The 16,956-nt window shown below is 52.2% G+C and overlaps 1 protein-coding gene across 4 annotated transcripts in view; it reads right to left on the reverse strand.

Annotated features, from left to right (window-relative positions):
* The window catches only part of IQCA1 (IQ motif containing with AAA domain 1), a 149,764-nt gene that overhangs the window by 111,079 nt on the left and 21,729 nt on the right, over positions 1–16,956 (reverse strand). For all 4 annotated transcript variants that reach the window (XM_066345176.1, XM_066345178.1, XM_066345175.1 and 1 more), the window contains exons 4-5: positions 15,295–15,486; positions 13,084–13,155 (exon numbers count right to left, since the gene is read on the reverse strand). In XM_066345176.1, the coding sequence (XP_066201273.1) occupies positions 13,084–13,155; positions 15,295–15,486 (264 nt within the window). The remainder of the gene's footprint in view (positions 1–13,083; positions 13,156–15,294; positions 15,487–16,956) is intronic.

The raw sequence follows: 16,956 nt of genomic DNA on the forward strand, positions 1-16,956 counted from the left end.
GGAATGTGCACATCCTCATGTCAATCAAATGGTATATGCACACGCCCCCCCCCCCCGAGCCATGGTTAAGCATGACCAGCAAAGCCCTGGGACCCCCAAGAAGAAAGCCCTGCAGTTCCTGCAGGTCCTCCCCTCACTCTTGGGTCATCTGTGCCCTCCCCACGGCCCGCCTTCTGTGACCCTTCCTTCCCCAAGAGGCCCCCTGGTATGGAACGGTCAGTGAGCCCGCAGAATCTAGGGCAGCGCTGACCTCAACAGGATTTCTGTTGAGCCGGAAGCAGGGCAGGGACCTCCCGTTCCTGGAAGAGGGGACGTGGGAGCTGAGGCACTGAAGTGCACAGGGGCCGGGCGGTGGGTGGCAGGGAGGCGGGCGGGAGAATGAATCAGCGATTCCGGTCCTCCTTCACACCCACCCGTGCTTCTCAACGCTTTCTGGGCCTCAGAGACCTGCGCCAGTCTGGGGAAGCCTACGGGTCTCTTTCCAAAATAATGCTTTCCAATGCACGGAAAATAAAATACATAGATTTTATGAAGAGAACCAGTTCTGTTGACACACCAGCTCTCCCCGGCAGCGGTCAGACGGGGGTCCTGGGTTATCAGGAGGAAGACCAAGAGGTGAAGCGTCCTTTTCCTCACGTCGTGTCAAGAGCAACGACTAGCGACCTGTTAACCTTGGTGACCTGGCTTACGTGGCACCTGCCAGGCGTCCCGCTCCAGGGCCACCGGCCCCACCTCCGCTCCATCTCCTTCCGAAGGGAGGCACTGCGCACAGGCCCCCCTCACGGAGTGGGGGTTCAACTCCACTGCCTCGGCGGCAGAGAGCCCGAGACACTTCGGAATTCTTCTGCATGGAAGACATGTCTCTCCTGCGGCCCTGACTGGTGGGTTCCATCATCTATGGACATCGGCGTGGGCTCGTGGATGTTTCATGAACACTTTGGGTGCTAAGCCAGTGCCACCATAATGTTTTGTGGGTTAGGTTGTCCCCGTTACATAGCTGTGAAAGAGTCTTGTAAGGCCCGCAAAATGTAAATGAGGATGAAGAAGGAGGGGAAGGGGGAGGGGAAAGAGGGGGAGGGGTGGTGGGCGGGGAAGGAGGAGGAGGGGGAGGAGGGGGAGGGGTGGTGGGCGGGGAGGGAGGAGGGGGAGGGGTGGTGGGCGGGGAGGGAGGAGGAGGGGGAGGAGGGGGAGGGGTGGTGGGCGGGGAGGAGGGGGAGGGGTGGTGGGCGGGGAGGGAGGAGGAGGGGAGGATTAACAGAGGAGTCCAAAGCTGCAGAAGCAAGGATCACCCCCTGAGCCTTCCCGGGGCGGCTCCCTCTAAGGAAGCAGTGCTCAGCCCTTCCCGCACCCCCTCGGGCAGGCGTCACCATCATGGAAGGACACGGAATCAGAAAGGCTACCTGACTTTCCCAAACGCACAGAGCTGGCAAGGGGCAGGGGCCACTAGGAAACCACCCCCGGTGTCTCTCACCCAAAGCCGTGCGCCGGGATGTGGGGGCTGTGCCACGTGCGACCCGGGTGAGGTCACACAAGGCGCTGACGCTCTGAAGGGGCGGGTTCCCCCTCGTTCGGATGGGAGCAGCACTAGGCTGTGAGGAGTGAGCGGAGCCCGCTCTGCAAAGCCCCTCCAGCAGCCTGGCACTGGCGGTGGGGTCAGGGTGACCGCCGGCCACGCACCAGCGGTCCCGACCTCGACGCAGACGGAACCCAGGAAAGCCGGGGAGCTGCCTTGTAAAGAAAATCCCGGGATTCAGGAAAAGCATTCGGGTCCACGTCAAAAGCAGCGACACTAATATGTGACAACATTCGAGGCCTTGTGTACGTTGACAAAACTATACATTTAGATCAATTACTCGGGGAGGGAAATCTTAAAGACTCAATTCACGTCGTATACGAAAATAAGTTCCAAATGGATGAGACAGTTACACGGGACAAGTGCGCGTGGGCGCGCACACACACACAAACACACACACACACACACACACACTCATCTCCGAGAAATACCTGCGAACCCCTGGGAGCGATTTCTCAACTTGAAACCACAATCCAGATGTTGCTGGAATTCAGCCTCCGCTTTAATGACGCGAAGATCAAGTTAAAGAGATGAAAGGAAAATCACACGTATAATAGTTTATAGAAACATGCATTAGGCAGTCTAAGGAAATAAGCCAATTGTCTTAAGTTTAGTATAATGAGACCGGGTGACTTTAATGACAGGGGAAAAAAACAACCCACCCTAAAATGACTTTCAACGTCGTTTTAAAAGTTAATCTAGAATGAGAATATAGAATCGTTTTACAGACCAGCCTTCAAAGCCAATGGAGTCGCCTCGCTGGACAGGCGCTCCAAGACGTGACGTGACCATATGCCCTTTGTGCCCAAATGGAGAAGGAGGAACTTCCTTTATTTACTCATTTAAAGGAGTCTCTGATTCTTCCATCTCCCAGGTAGTGGTGTTCCCTCCTAGTGTTTACATCGTAAGTGAACGAGATAGAGGTTTAGAATTCCCGTACAGATTGTCATCCCGTCCCTGCGAGGGCCGACTTAACATTCACTGTCTCCGTGAACAAGTCAAAACGGATCTCCGCTACCGATGACCCAAATGCCTTTGTCTCTGATGAACGTGCAGTTGTCTCGAAATCTTGTGCTAATTTATGATTCCTTCTGCCTGAGTCTCAGCGGTTGTGTGTCCCCCCCCCCCCCACGCCCTCCCCCCAGCTGAACGGTCCTTACGGTAATTTACAACACATTGCGTTCACTGATGTCACCTAGATGACCTATCTGTTAGCGGGGCCTTCTCCCCGCCTGTCTCCCGAAGTGAAGTCATGAATTGGTGACGCTGACTCAGGCCCTGGCGAGAGCTCTCCTGTGAAGTGTTTGGCTGACTCGCTCCTGCTCCCATGACCTCCGGGCGGAACGGGGATGCCTACCGGCTGCCCTTGGGTTTTCATCCACAGCGCGGCACGCTATCGCCACGGTCTCCCGCTTTGTTCCTGTTCACCTGTGCCTCTGGGGGAGACACGGGGACCGTCCCACGGGGCCGACGAGGACACGGACGGAGGTCCACAGCTCAGCGGCCGTTGTCCATCCGGAGTCGCCCTGCATTAGCGCAGATGCCAGCGCGTGGGTCCCCAGCTGGGCCCGGCGAGTCCCTCCCCCCGAGACCCCACGCTGGGCTGTTAATACGGGTGCGCCCATGCGTGCTTCTCCATATAGACTTTCTCTGGCAGAAATACATCCGGGGGGTCACGGGGTGCTGCTTTCTCTCGTTGCTGTTTGAATTTAAAACTTATCCTTGCTGTGGGTCCTTATGTTAATGAGCAACTTCTCCTTGAGGCTAAAACATCTTCCCCTCCCCGGCGGCTCCTGGCCACACACGGCCCTCAAGCTCCTGTTTTGGACCCCTCGTCGTCGCATAAACGGCAACTCATTTAAAAATAAATTACGAATATTCAAGGGAGGGAGGGGGCACGAGGACGGACGATGTGTTGAAATACATTAGCTGCAGAATTACGCGTCTTAATGAAGGCTTCCCATGTGAATAAACCATTATATTTACAAGCTTTCTGCGGTTAATGACCCGGAACTGGATAACGCAACCTATGTTGATGGCAAGGTCCTCCGTCAGCAAAAATATACATATTAATAATTGATGTTGCAGTAAGAACCAGGACAGACGAGGACGCTTCCTGGGTTTGTGGGGAAATAGGACTCCACGGCCCATTAACTTAGAGAATGCTCAGCTAATGTTTCATGGGCTTTTGTCTTTAAAAATCTATGTTCAAATTAGTAAGCGACTGTGGACATTTGTCCGAACAAAAATCTGTTCGATTTATCTGTCGGAAAACACGCTTGCCAGTGAGTGATGTGAGGAGGGCGGGCGGCTATCTCCAGAGGCTCGTTGTCCTGGGTCGGTGGGAGTGGGGGGGGGGGTCGCTTCTTCTTCATGGGTTTTTGTTGTCCCTGAAGGCGAAGACACAGCCGCGAGGGGACGGGGGGGGGGGCATCTGTGGAAGAAATGGTCATCTTGTGGCGTCTCTTGCTGTGGTCAATGCCGAGCTGATCCAGCCCGGACGCCTCCTCCCGCAAACAGCGGTGTACATCCCTGCGCGCTAGGAAGCCCCCAGGGGACCCGTGGCTCTCGGACAGGCGGTGCGCCTCGCTCTAACTGTGCCCGTGGATAGAAGGAGGGTCTCATGCTGTGGGGGGAACTGCTCTTCGGGGGTGGGGCGTTTCAGGAGTGAGCGAGCGTTCTTCAGTCTGTGGGAATAAGCCATTTTGCTTCACCGTTCCATTTGAGGGTCATGTCTCTCTGTTTACATATCCGGGCTTACACCTCCCCACCTGCCTGGGGCATCTATTTCTAGACAAAGAAGTGGAAACAACACTGTACGGAGATCCAGAGTCTGGTCCCTTTGTCCTCTGCTCAGAGGACAGTTAGGTTAAATCTTTTTTTTTTTAAACTGATTGCTTTCAGAGAGAGAGAGAGAGAGAGAGAGAGAGAGAGGATTCATTTGTTGTCCCAGTCAGTTAGTGGTGTATCGGTCACCTCCCGCATGGGCCCCGACCGGGGATTGAACCCGCAACTGTGGAGTTTTGGGACCACGCTCTGAGCTAACTGGCCAGGGCTGCTACCTGAGGTCTTTATTTGAAGATGCCACAATTTTAGTGGGTGCCAAACTATTAAAGAGTAAACATTGTCTAGTCCGTTATGCTTCGTTTCTAAAAAAATATATAATTTAAATAGTTTTCAAATTTGCGTAATGGGAGCCGGGCTAGAACCAAGTCCGCTGGTCTTCTCACTGATTAGTGGTGGGAGATTAATCAGCTACTGTTGTGTCCTACTTCAAAAAACGTTTTTTTAATAAACACGTCGATGGCATTATTTTCATACACCATTTTCGAAGCCCTGTTTTCAGTGGTTTACCGATGTTAACCACCTTGTTTCCCACAGTGTCTTGATGTGTAGCTACCATGATTATCTTCATTTTCAATGTGAGGAGACTGAGGCCCAGAGAGGTCAAGGGACTTATCCAAGGTCACGCAGCCAGGAAGTGGCAGACCGGGGCTTGGACTTGGGGCATCTATTTCTAGAATCTCTGCTCTTCCTCTCTAGGCTTTGCTGTGTCTCTTCATTGACAGCCTTCTTAGAGCTTAAAATATTTTTTCCCGAAATGTTGTTTTATAGGTACTATAGATCATACTTTAAAAAAAAAAAATACATGCATCTGTCATGTCAACAGACGTGCTGATCTGCCTTGCAAAGAGGCTGACAAGTGTTCCCCTGCCAATTATGAGTGAGCCTGTTTTTCCAGACCATTAACCTTTCTGATCTCAGCTAACTTCAACTGATAAAAAAAAAAAAAAAGGCCATTTTAAAATAAACCTTTTTGAATCATGAATAATGTGAACATACAAACCCAGGATTAAAAGCAACTGGAAGAAAAGTAACAGCTAACACATATCCAGGTGTGTACAACGTGTAAGACCATTTTGAACGGGTTACCCAGGTCTGTTTCTTTAATATGTGACAGAAATCGACAAGCAAGGCGCGAGGACCGCTTCTACTCTGCGTACACGGCAGCCAAGGCGTCGGGAGGCTAAGTCCCCACCCCCGGTCACACAGCCGGCAAGCGGCGGGGTCAGGGTGGGCACCGGGCCGGCTGGGCCCGGCATGCACTGCGGCCACCGCTCCGCGCAGGCTGCGGTCCCGGCTCTGAACGGGGCGTAATCTGAGACAAAGTAGGGCGAACGTCCTGCTTGAGGACAGAGCGAGAGGAGTCCTGGCATCGGGAGACAGGAGGGAGAGGGTGCGTTTGGTCACTGAATTCCTGATGACCCGGAGGCCTGGGACAGGAGGAAAGCAGAACAGTCATGACAAAAACGACAACATGCAGCTAAAGGTCCCCACGTCAAGATCGTAAAATCCCATTTAGCAGGAAAAACAACCCAAAAAGCAAAAACAACTCAGTGACGTTCTTTCTTTCTTTCTCTTTCTTTCTTTCTTTCTTCTTGCTTGCTTGCTTTTCTCAAACCCTCTTGACGTGGACTTCTGAAATCGCCAGCGTCACGCAGGGCCCTCCATGAAGCTCTGTCTCCTAGCTCAGCCTGTGGGAGGCCTGCACGCCTGTCCCAGGACCATGGCTCAGAATGGTCTGCGGGCTTTTTCTGGTGTGGCAGGACGGTGGGCATGCAGTGTGGGCGGTGCCCGTCGCCTTGGGGGTCTCCCCGACCCCGGGGCAGCGAGGTAAGGCCGCCACACCATAGACGCAGGCTGTGGGCTGCTCCAACTCCACTGCTCATGAGTCTGAATAACACGGGCCAAGATGTGTTCCTTTTTGAAATCAGTAACCTGAGTATTTTATGCAACGACTTGTTTGGAAGTATTTTGTGTTCTGTGACACAGAAAAGCGATCCCGCATCTTGATGGCTTTCCATTGTACGAAATCATTCAGTTACCATGACAACATGCTATCTATCCTTTATCCCAGACACTAACCTCAGCCACCATTCCTCTTGAAGGCGCGTGCCCTCTCTCCTGAAGTCCTTCTGACAGCTCTTCAAACTAGCTAGCCCTACCCTGCTCTCACAGAAGAAACAGGCTGCTCAGAGGGTCCGTAGGGGTCTCGCTTGAAGTCCCCTCCCCACTGGCCCAGGTGGTACAGCCGGGCACACGTTCCCAACTGACTGTCGGGGTGCCTGGTTCTTCGTCAACCTGACAAAGCCAACCCTTCAACGCCAGGGGTGGAGACACCCCACTCGATTCAGAGATGCCGCCCCCTCTGGGACACTTAGGGAGTGGTTCCTTTGCATTTAAAATATAAAACAAATCTGCCCTAGCTAGTCAGCTCGGGTATAGCATCGGCCTGTTGTGTGAAGTCCCGGGTTCAATTCCCGGCCAGGGCACAGAGAAGCGTCCATCTGCTTCTCCACCCCTCCCCCTCTCCTTCCTCTCTGTCTCTCTCTTCCCCTCCCGCAGCCAAGGCTCCACTGGAGCACAGTTGGCCTGGGTGCTGAGGATGGCTCTGTGGCCTCTGCCTCAGGCGCTAGAATGGCTCCGGTTGCAATGGAGCAATGGCCCAGATGGGCAGAGCATCGCCCCCTGGTGGGCATGCTGAGTGGACCCGAGGCAGGTACATGCAGGAGTCTGTCTGTCTGCCACTCCCCTGCCCCCACTTCTCACTTCAGAAAATTCCAAAAAAAAAAAATATCTAAAACAAAGCAAAACGAAACCCCATCAATTACACAGCAAAGTCCTTTACGGAGAATAATTTATTCCTGGAAACAAGCAAAACGTCATTTGGAGATGAATATACTACACAATGCACATGACCATGCCGGACGACGTGGCTTTCGGCTGATACTGAAGCGTGACCATAAAAGAGCGTCACATTTCGATTCAGCGCCCATTTCGGCTCTGACTGCCCTTTCCAGAGAGGAGCCCCTGGGTGCTGAGGGCGCGGGGAGCACAGGGCACGGCAGGCCGCCTTCCCCAAAAGGAGGCTCGGAGGGGTGCTCCCTGGGCGCCCAAGCTCCTACTCAGGGTTGTTTGTTAATAAGGAAGTAGTCTAATTTATTGACCAAGAAAAAAAAAACCCACTCTAGCAGAGAGCTTGCTTCCTGCGAGGCTCTGAAAGTGAGCAGGGTTTTATGGTGCTTTGAGGGTTCCATGGATGCATTTCAAAGTGACAGTTCTTTCTCTTTAATAAGCATTTCCCCCCTCCCCCCGTGTTCATTATAATGCAAACATCGATAGCTTCAGGGGAACACAGAATATATGATGGTCGTGACTGTAGGACAAATTATTTCAAAGGGACCCACAGAATGAAATATATTACATTCATTAAAGTTTCCCACTACCTGATCCACCCCATTGGCTCTGCCAATTAAAATGGCTGCACATGAATCTTTAGAGTGCTATTTATTTTCCTTTGTAGATTTTAGAATATCAATATTTAACATGGCAATAATAAGAAAAAAAAAAGAATTTATGTGACAATGGTAAGAAAAACACTTGGCCCGGAATTGAAGGCGCGGTGATGTTTCCTGCTCTGATTCTGGTTTGCGTTATGAGGACAGTCACCCCGGAAGCACGCGGGCTTCCCACACAGGTGCCAGGGCTGTGTGGGTCAGATGAGTCAACGGCTTCTGCATGGGCACAATGTAACAAAGTGGAATAGTGCAGACGGGAGATTTTTAAATGAGTAGACAGTACCTTCATTAGTGATAGAGTGGAAAATATATTCAATTGAAAACATTTCTTGGATTTGGGGCAATGAATTTTTATGGTTATCAGTCAGTGAAGGGAAGATGCCATTCTCTACCAATGGAAGCCGTGTATTTCACAAAGGTGTGAAACTGCAACAGAGCCTGAAAACCAAGAGAAGGTGTGTGCGCACGTGCACACACACACACACACACATACGCACACACACACACGCTCACGCAACCGGGCAGTCCCATTTAATGAAAAACAGACAGGTTGCTCTCTTCATACTATCCAAACTCTGGATTGTCCTGTTTCACCAATTCTAAGATACATTTTTTCCGGTGTAACATGTCTGAAATTAGGGATGGGTGCGTATTTCAATCAAGGGTGCGTCTTGCTTTATTTGACCATTTTCTTTCTTTAATGGCAAATAAAAATCATGATGTACCTTCCAACTGAGAACATCTCAAATGCATAAATACTGCATCTCATTTCATTTTTAATTTCTATTTTTGGGCTATTAGTGAATAGCCATGATTTACATAGAAACCATCTCAGCAAATTAAACATTTTTGAATTAAATTGAATTTTGAATTAATTAAAATAAATTTTAAAAATTTATGGTTGTTCATAGTTTTAAATTTTTAAAATTAAATTTAAATTAATTAAAAATTTGAATAAAATATTTTTGGATTGTGGTAAAAGACACATAACAAAATTTACTAGCTACTGTTAAATAGATGGGTCAGTGGTGTTAGGTTCACACTGTTGTGCAACAGATCTATAGAAAGTTTCCATTCTGGCCCTGGCCAGTTGGCTCAGCGGTAGAGCGTCAGCCCGGCGTGTGGAAGTCCCAGGTTCGATTCCTGGTGAGGGCACATAGGAGAGGTGCCCATCTGCTTCTCCACCCCCCCATTCCTTTCTCTCTGTCTCTCTCTTCCCCTCCTGCAGCCAAGGCTCCATTGGAGCAAAGTTGGCCCAGGCGCTGAGGATGGCTCCATGGCCTTTGCCTCAGGCACTAGAATGGCTCCTTTTGCAATGGAGCAACACCCCAGATGGGCAGAGCATCGCCCCCTGGTGGGCATGCCGGGTGGATCCCGGTTGGGCGCCTGCAGGAGTCTGTCTTTCTGCCTCCCTGCTTCTCATTTCAGAAAATAAATAAATAAATAAATAAATAAATAAATAAATAAATATATATGTATATATTATAAGGAAGTTTCCATTCTGCAGAACTGAGACTCTGTACTCACTGAACACGACTGCCCATCCCCCTCCCCACCACCCCAGGGCGACCACCCTTCTACTTTCTGCTTCTATGAGTGTGACAACTCTAGATCGACACAGTATTTGTCTTTTATGTGACTGGCTTATTTCACTTGGTATAATGTCCTCCAAGTTCCACCCCTGCGATAGCTGGAGTCAGGACTCCTTTCTTCACGGCTGGATACTATTTACCTAGTGAATTTTTAAACCACAAAAACCTGTGACACCCGGCAGGGACTGTCCCCCATTTCATCAGCCCAGCATGCCCACACTAGAAAACAGAAGCTGGACAGGGCACCCACAGGGTTTTCAATTCCAAAAATAAATGCTGAACTTATCTCTAAAATTCGCAGATCAAAGGGGAATGAAGGACATCGGCGATGCACTCAAGGTGTCCCTTGAAGCACATAGGCCACTCTGGCCGGAACTGTAGACAATACAGCTGGATGCCACCCTGAGACTTCACACACACGTGTGCAGGGCCATCCTGCCCCGTCACCAGGAAACGGTGCTCTTCCGAGTGTCTGGAACCCGGGTTGGTTTCATTCCGCAAGGCAAATAATTCACGTCTTCCGCTCTGAGCTGACAGCAGAGGCTCGGACTGCAGGCGCGGACAGTCGGACAGAGCAGTCGGAGGGCACCGTCCACTATCCTCACACAAAGGCACTCGCGTGTCCTTTGTCATTGACAAGATGCCACCGATACATTGCCAGATGTTAAATAGCAATACCCTAAGTGAGAGACGATTGTATTTTGTCTAATCGTAGTAACATCACTGATAAGGCCTTTTGACTTATTTTACATTCTGAAATCTCAGGGGGAAAATTAATATTTTTACACAAGGAGGCTCAATGACAATGTGGCTGAGGTGGTCACATTCATGGCCGACCCCAGGACAAAGGGCTCTGGGGGGCCTCATGCTAGGCTGTTGTATCCACCGCAGACGGGTGACCACTGAGGCCTCTATTACCGAGCCGGGGGCATGCAGCATTGGAAAATGTAACTAAAAAAACCCGAAACAAAACATATCCATACATTGGTTAAAAAAAAAAAAAGCATAAATTGCATTTACTTTTTCACTTGTTGGCATCTGCTCTCACAAAGAAATGCAGGGATTTTAAAAATCTTTTAGATGTTTGCCACAGGGATTAATTCAGGAATTTCACCTCTTTGGTCAATTTCAACATTCGTACTTCCCTAGGAATCTTCTCTGTTCAATTATTTTCTAATAATGTATTACCATAGCTACTCATAATCTTATTTAATATTTTTAAACCTAGTAGCATCTGTGGTTCTCTTCAGCATATTTGTGTTTTCTTTCCTTTTCTTTTTTTTTTTCTTATCAAGTGAGAGGCAGGGAGGTGGAGAGACAGACTCCCACATGTGCCCTGACTGGGATCCACCTGGCAAGCCCACTAGGGGGTGATGCTTGACCCCATCTTTGCTCTGTTGCTTGGCAACCGAGCTATTTTTAGCACCTGAGGCAGAGGCCATAGAGCCATCCTCAGTGCCAGGGCCAACTTTGCTCCAATGGAGCCTTGGCTGCGGGAGGGGAAGAGAGAGACAGAGAGGAAGGAGAGGGTGAGGGGTGGAGAAGCAGATGGGCGCTTCTCCTGTGTTCCCTGACTGGGAATTGAACCCGGAACTTCCACATGCTGGGCCGATGCTGTACCGCTGAACCAACCAGGCAGGGCCTCCTTCTTTTGTTGATTGGTCCCACCGGAGAGTCATGGCTTCAGAGACCTGGTTTTCATCTCTATCAACATCACTGTTGTAGTATTTTAATCTGGCTGTTAAATAGGGCACCAAGCACTGGGGCTCACACCAGCACCCCTTAACTCAGAGCTGCGACGGGTTCCGCAGGCTTTCCTTCCCGCCCTTCTCAAATTACAGCATTCTTTAACAAACATGAGCAGGTCAACCCCCAGCCCCCACCCCACCCAAGGGCTGCTGTCTCCAATATAATTAGCACTGAAGAATGGGCGAGAAGACTCAAGAGCCCCGCCCCACCCAAGGGCTGCTGTCTCCAATATAATTAGCACTGAAGAATGGGGGAGAAGACTCAAGAGCCACCTTCAAATGCCTGAAGGGCTGTCCTGAGAAAGAGGAACCAGACATACTCTGGGTGACCCCGGGGGACAGAGCCCCAGCCAGCCTGTGGGAACTGTCGGGGAGCGGACTGCAGGTGAAGGACAGGAAGAAGCTCCCCCACGGAGACAGAGCGGGCCGCCCCAGGAAGCGGCCGTCCCGGCTCCAGGACCCTCCTCGGGGCCCCCTGCTTGTCAAAGCAGGCAATGGAGGACCCTCCTTCGCACAGACAGAGGCTCTGAGGCGGTACCCCATCGTCCCCACCTCCTGGTGCTCACACCCTCTTGTCCTCTCCTCTGCCTGACTGTGGGTGAGCCTGTGACCTGCTTCTAACCAACTGAGTGGGGCACAGGTGAGGCGTGCCACTTCTGCGAGCCTTTGCAGGAGATGGTGGCCCCTCTCCCCTGCTGGCTTGTGTGAACCAGTTCCTGGATGGACGGAGAGGTCCCCATGGCACTGGGCTGGGGCTGTCTCCGGCTTACCACAGGCCCCCAAACCGAGGCCTTCCATCCGCCAGCTCCCAGGAACCAGCTTGGAAGAAGTGGATCCTTCCCCTGCAGAGCCTCGATGAGACCTCAGCCCCGGCCAACACCTTGGCTGCAGCCTGTGAGCCGCTGGGCAGAGGGCCCAGCCAGGTACAGGCTCCTGGGCCATGGCGGCGACCGAGATGACACGGGCGTGCGTGTCAGCTGCTGAGTCAGTAACTTGTTACACGGCCGCAGGTCACCCCTCTGCCATTTCCACTCGGCTTCCGTCCTAACACCCTGAAGGTTCCCATCTCCGAGCGCACCCCTTCTCGTGACCACACGGACTAATCAAGTCAAGTGCGCTATGGCATCAGATGGGGACGGCGTGTCGTGGGCAGCTCAGGGCCTGTCTCCCCTTTGGGGAGAGTCTGTGGGTCCCATCAGAGACGTGGACGTGGACACCCCCCGCTCGCTGTGGATCTTCCCAGCAGCCCTCTGTATAGCACAGGTGGCCCCGCCCTCTAATGTCACTGGCCATTTATTTTTCTTTCCTCAAGGACTATCTAAGGAAGACTCAAGCCTTACAGGTTCTACTCTCTTTAAGAAAACCAGACACGCCCTGGCCGGTTGGCTCAGTGGTAGAGCGTCGGCCTGGCATGCAGGAGTCCCAGGTTCAATTCCCGGCCAGGGCACACAGGAGAAGTGCCCATTTGCTTCTCCACCCCTCCGCCGTGCTTTCCTCTCTGTCTCTCTCTTCCCCTCCCGCAGCCAAGGCTCCATTGGAGCAAAGATGGCCCGGGCGCTGGGGATGGCTCTGTGGCCTCTGCCTCAGGCGCTAGAGTGGCTCTGGTCGCAATATGGCGACGCCCAGGATGGGCAGAGCATCGCCCCCTGGTGGGCAGAGCGTCGCCCCTGGTGGGCGTGCCGGGTGGATCCCAGTCGGGCGCATGTGGGAGTCTGTCTGACTGTCTCTCCCTGTTTCCAGCTTCAGAAAAATGAAAAAAAAAAAAAAGAAAAGAAAACCAGACACATATATCTGTGTACGAGAAAACTTACCATACCCAGGAATATCATCTCCTCTTCTCTCTCTTTTTTAGTTTGCTGACGTCGATGGAAACTTCGCCATACCTAAAAACAAAGAAATGGTTACTTGTTTGGTACATGCAAAAAGTAAATACATAAAAACATTGCCGTAATGTTTCTACCATGTAAACTGCCTGTTCCAAATGATATAATGACTGCGCGGCCAAGGTTGCACACGTGTGTGTGTTGATGGAATATTTTTTCTTCTGTGATCGGAGGGGAATGTACTAAAGAGAGAATGAATCACATAAACAGCCTGGGCTGCTGTCAGAGGACACAGCTGTGGACCCTGAGGTGGACCCTTGTCCCAGTGTCACCCCAATGAACAGGGTGTCCCAGAAGGAATCCGTCCACCCAGGGACCAGACTGGATTCACACTCACCCAAGACCATGGGAGCTAGCCTGCTAACCTCAAACCCCACTGCTGACCCGGCAACAGCCTCAGGCCTGTCAGAATGGCCACAAGCAGAATGACAGGGGATCACAAAGGCTGGTGGGGACCTGGAGAAAAGGGAGCCCCGGTCACCGATGGTGGCAGTGTTCAGCTGGCGCAGCCACCATGGAAAACAGCAGGGAGGTTACTAAAAACAAAACTGCCACAGGATCCGGCAATCTGGGTATATATCAAAAAGAAATAAAATCGGTAACTTAAAGAGATACCTGCAGCTGCATGTTCATGGCAGCACAGTTTACAATAGCCAAGACCTGGAAACACCCTAAGTGTCTGTGGATGGATAAAGAAAACGTGGTATCTACATACAATGACACATCAGTCAGCCATGAAAGGAAGGAAATCCCACCCTCTGCGACAGCATGGTGGACCTGGAGGGCGTTATGCTAACGGATGTAAACCCCACGGAGAAAGACACACACTGTGTGACCACACTTCTACGTAGATTCTAAAAGCTACTGGGCCTATAGAAACAGAGAGTGGGTTTGTAGTCGCCAGGGCGGGGGGTGGAGGCCGTGAGGGACATGGTGACGGTGGGCAAAGGCGCAGACTTCCAGGTGTGAGACAGACGAGCACGTCCGGGGGACCGAAGGTACAGTATGGTGACTGTGGCTAACAGCACGGTAGTGCATCCTTTAAAACCGCTAAGAGGGTTGATCTTAAATGTTCTCACTGAAAGGAAAAGTGGTGATCATGTGTGGGGATGGGGGTGTGGATTAACTTTACTGTGGTCATTGGTTTAGAATATATTTGCACATCAAATTAGGACATCTATCTTAAAAACTTACACGCTATTATGTATCAAAGAAATCTCAAATGTTTGTGTGTGTGTGGGGGGGGGGAGAAATGGCCTAGGATTCTCCTTAGTGAGATGCCCCTACCTGTATTTCTTCAAGGGAATCTTCTAGATTGCAAGGGCGTGGGACTACGTCTGAGGGTGTCAGTTCATGGGTTCAAGAGAAAAATTTCTGCGGTCATGCGGGGAAATCCAACACAGTAGTGTCGAATTGGACAACTCGGCTGTGAACGTCCAACGTGTGTTTAAAACTCCCTCCCTCCACGGAAGACGGTCTCTTATCTGTCCCTCCCCCCGGCCCCACCCCCGCCCTTCCGACAGGGCCAGGGGCCCGAGTCCTGATCTCCGCGCTCCAGGGCAGGTCCCTGTGCTTCCTTCTGCTCTGGCCTAAGTCTCACTTGTCCCGTGCCATGTCCTGCAGTTCCCTGCAAGCAACACAGTCTCTACTGGAAAAAGGACGGGGTACACGCATCAACGGTGCTCGTCTCACAGACGGGGGGGAAACCTCCAGGCCCCGCTTCTCAGAGAGCCTCGAGGCTCCGGTCACCCGTGACGGCCGCCGGGACTCCATGTGGACCGCGAGCAAGCAGGTGCTAGCCCCGCTGTACATGTTACATGTCCGTGCATACATGGGTTTATATCCTCCCGGAGTTGTTAGCCACGTACTTTCCGACAATTATCAACGGTTTTACGAACAACTGAAGAAAACGCCGCATGGTTTAAATCTATTTATAATGCAACTTAAAAAGCGTGAGCAAGCTTAGCTCACGGTTCCCCCGGGGTAAGAAAATCAATCTCCCCGGAACTTAACCCCGCTCTCCTATAGAGGTGGGCTTCTGTGCGTCGGAGCTGGCCGCGCCCTGGCGTGCACCCCGGGCGGTGGCGGACCCCGGGGCCCCCACGTCCAGCTGCCTGCCCCTCCCCCGTCCCCGCACACCTTCTGGATGCACAGGGCGGCCGCCTCCACGTCGAACCCCTTCTCGCCGAGGAGCCGGGCTTCCCTGGTCCTCTGCTCCTGGAGGAAGACCTGCCTCATGAACGCGGCTCTCAGGCGACCTTGCCGCGCCCTCTCCGCGACCTGGATGACCCTCACAGCCTGTTCTGGGGAGATGCTCTTCATTGGGTCTCTCTGCAGAAACAGACAGACAAAAACTGGAGATCAGTCGATGGTTAAACACGCTGACGACATCCGCTGACCCCAGAAACACCACACGTGTACTTCCGACCCGGCTTTGCAGAGCTTCCAGACTGACGGTTGATAAAGAGTGTGCCCTCCGCGCGATGCTAAGCGTTTCCCCGGGAATCACGTACACTGTCACAATCTGCCCTGGTTCTGTGGTGGCCCGTGCTGGAGGGCCCCTCCCGTCTTCCTCTACCCAGCAAACAGAATACTAAGGAGCTCGACATTTAGGCCGAGTAGACCAGGAATGCCAATAAAACGGATTCAGTGAAACTTGAAACTGCCATCAATATTTCATGAACTTAATAGTGTAAACGTAAATTAGAATAACAACATAAAATACAGAGGAAGTAGAATGCTGACCTTAAAATCCTGTAAAGAATGGTCTGGTGAATCTGACTAATGGACTAACGTTAAAATCGCTGGAGGAGTGTTCACTTTATATATGAAATGTCCCCCGGTGCCTACAGGTTTTCATTTTGAAACATTCAGACATGAAGGCGACCATGGAGACGGAGAAGCATCGGGCTGTGCAGGACAATGCTGTCTTTGGAGGCAAAGTCGGGCAAGGGGCTGTGCTGTGGTGGAGGGAGGAGGGGTAAGAGCAGGGTTGCTAGGGGTGCCCGGAGGCCGGCAGGAGTTTGGTGGGCTCAGACCCAAGGCCCCCCGTTGTCCCCAGAGCAAGGGAGAAGCTGAGCATGTGGCCTGGCGTGGGTGTGCCCCATGCACGGGTGGGAAAGGAGAGGCACTGGAGGCAGAAAAGCACCCAGACCAGGCCCGAGTCCTTCTCCTGGCCTGAGGGCAGCTACGGCCACTGTGTCAGGCTGCTTACAGGACACCGAGGTCCAGTGTGGGTGCTCCAATCACCAGCTGGGTCCTCCTTCCCCAGGCTGGTCGTGACTGTGTGACGATGTGTGTGCACGTGTGCGTGTGCATGTGTGTGTGCGTGTGCACGTGTGCGTGTGTACGTGTGCATATGCATGTACAGGATGGAGAGCAAAGAGACGTTTACTGAGAACCCATGGATGCCAGACACTTTTCCTGTGTCCCCTCATCCACGTCACAAAGCGAGCTCCAGGGCAGGTGTTACTGTGGCCACTGAAGGGTTCCGAAGACCGAAGCTCAAAGAAGTAACTTGCATGCATTCCCCGGTTGGTAAGGGGCCGGGCCTATCTGAAGGAGAGGACCCCCTCCCGATAAGGCAGCCCCTGCCCCCCTGCCCCCCGCGGGGCGCGTGGGTCCCCCACCCCCCACCCCCGGGCAGCGGCGCCACCTAACAACTCCTCCGCCTCCTGGGTGCACGGAGCGCCCGCCTTCACGCTTGCGGAGCGCGCACATTTCCAGCGATGCTCTTCGCGTGTTCGGGTAGAAGCACCGTGACTCCCCAGGAAGGGCAGACGGCGTGTGTCAAAGCACTTC

Source organism: Saccopteryx leptura, chromosome 7 (genome assembly GCF_036850995.1).
Source record: "Saccopteryx leptura isolate mSacLep1 chromosome 7, mSacLep1_pri_phased_curated, whole genome shotgun sequence".
Taxonomy (NCBI): Eukaryota; Metazoa; Chordata; class Mammalia; order Chiroptera; family Emballonuridae; genus Saccopteryx; species Saccopteryx leptura.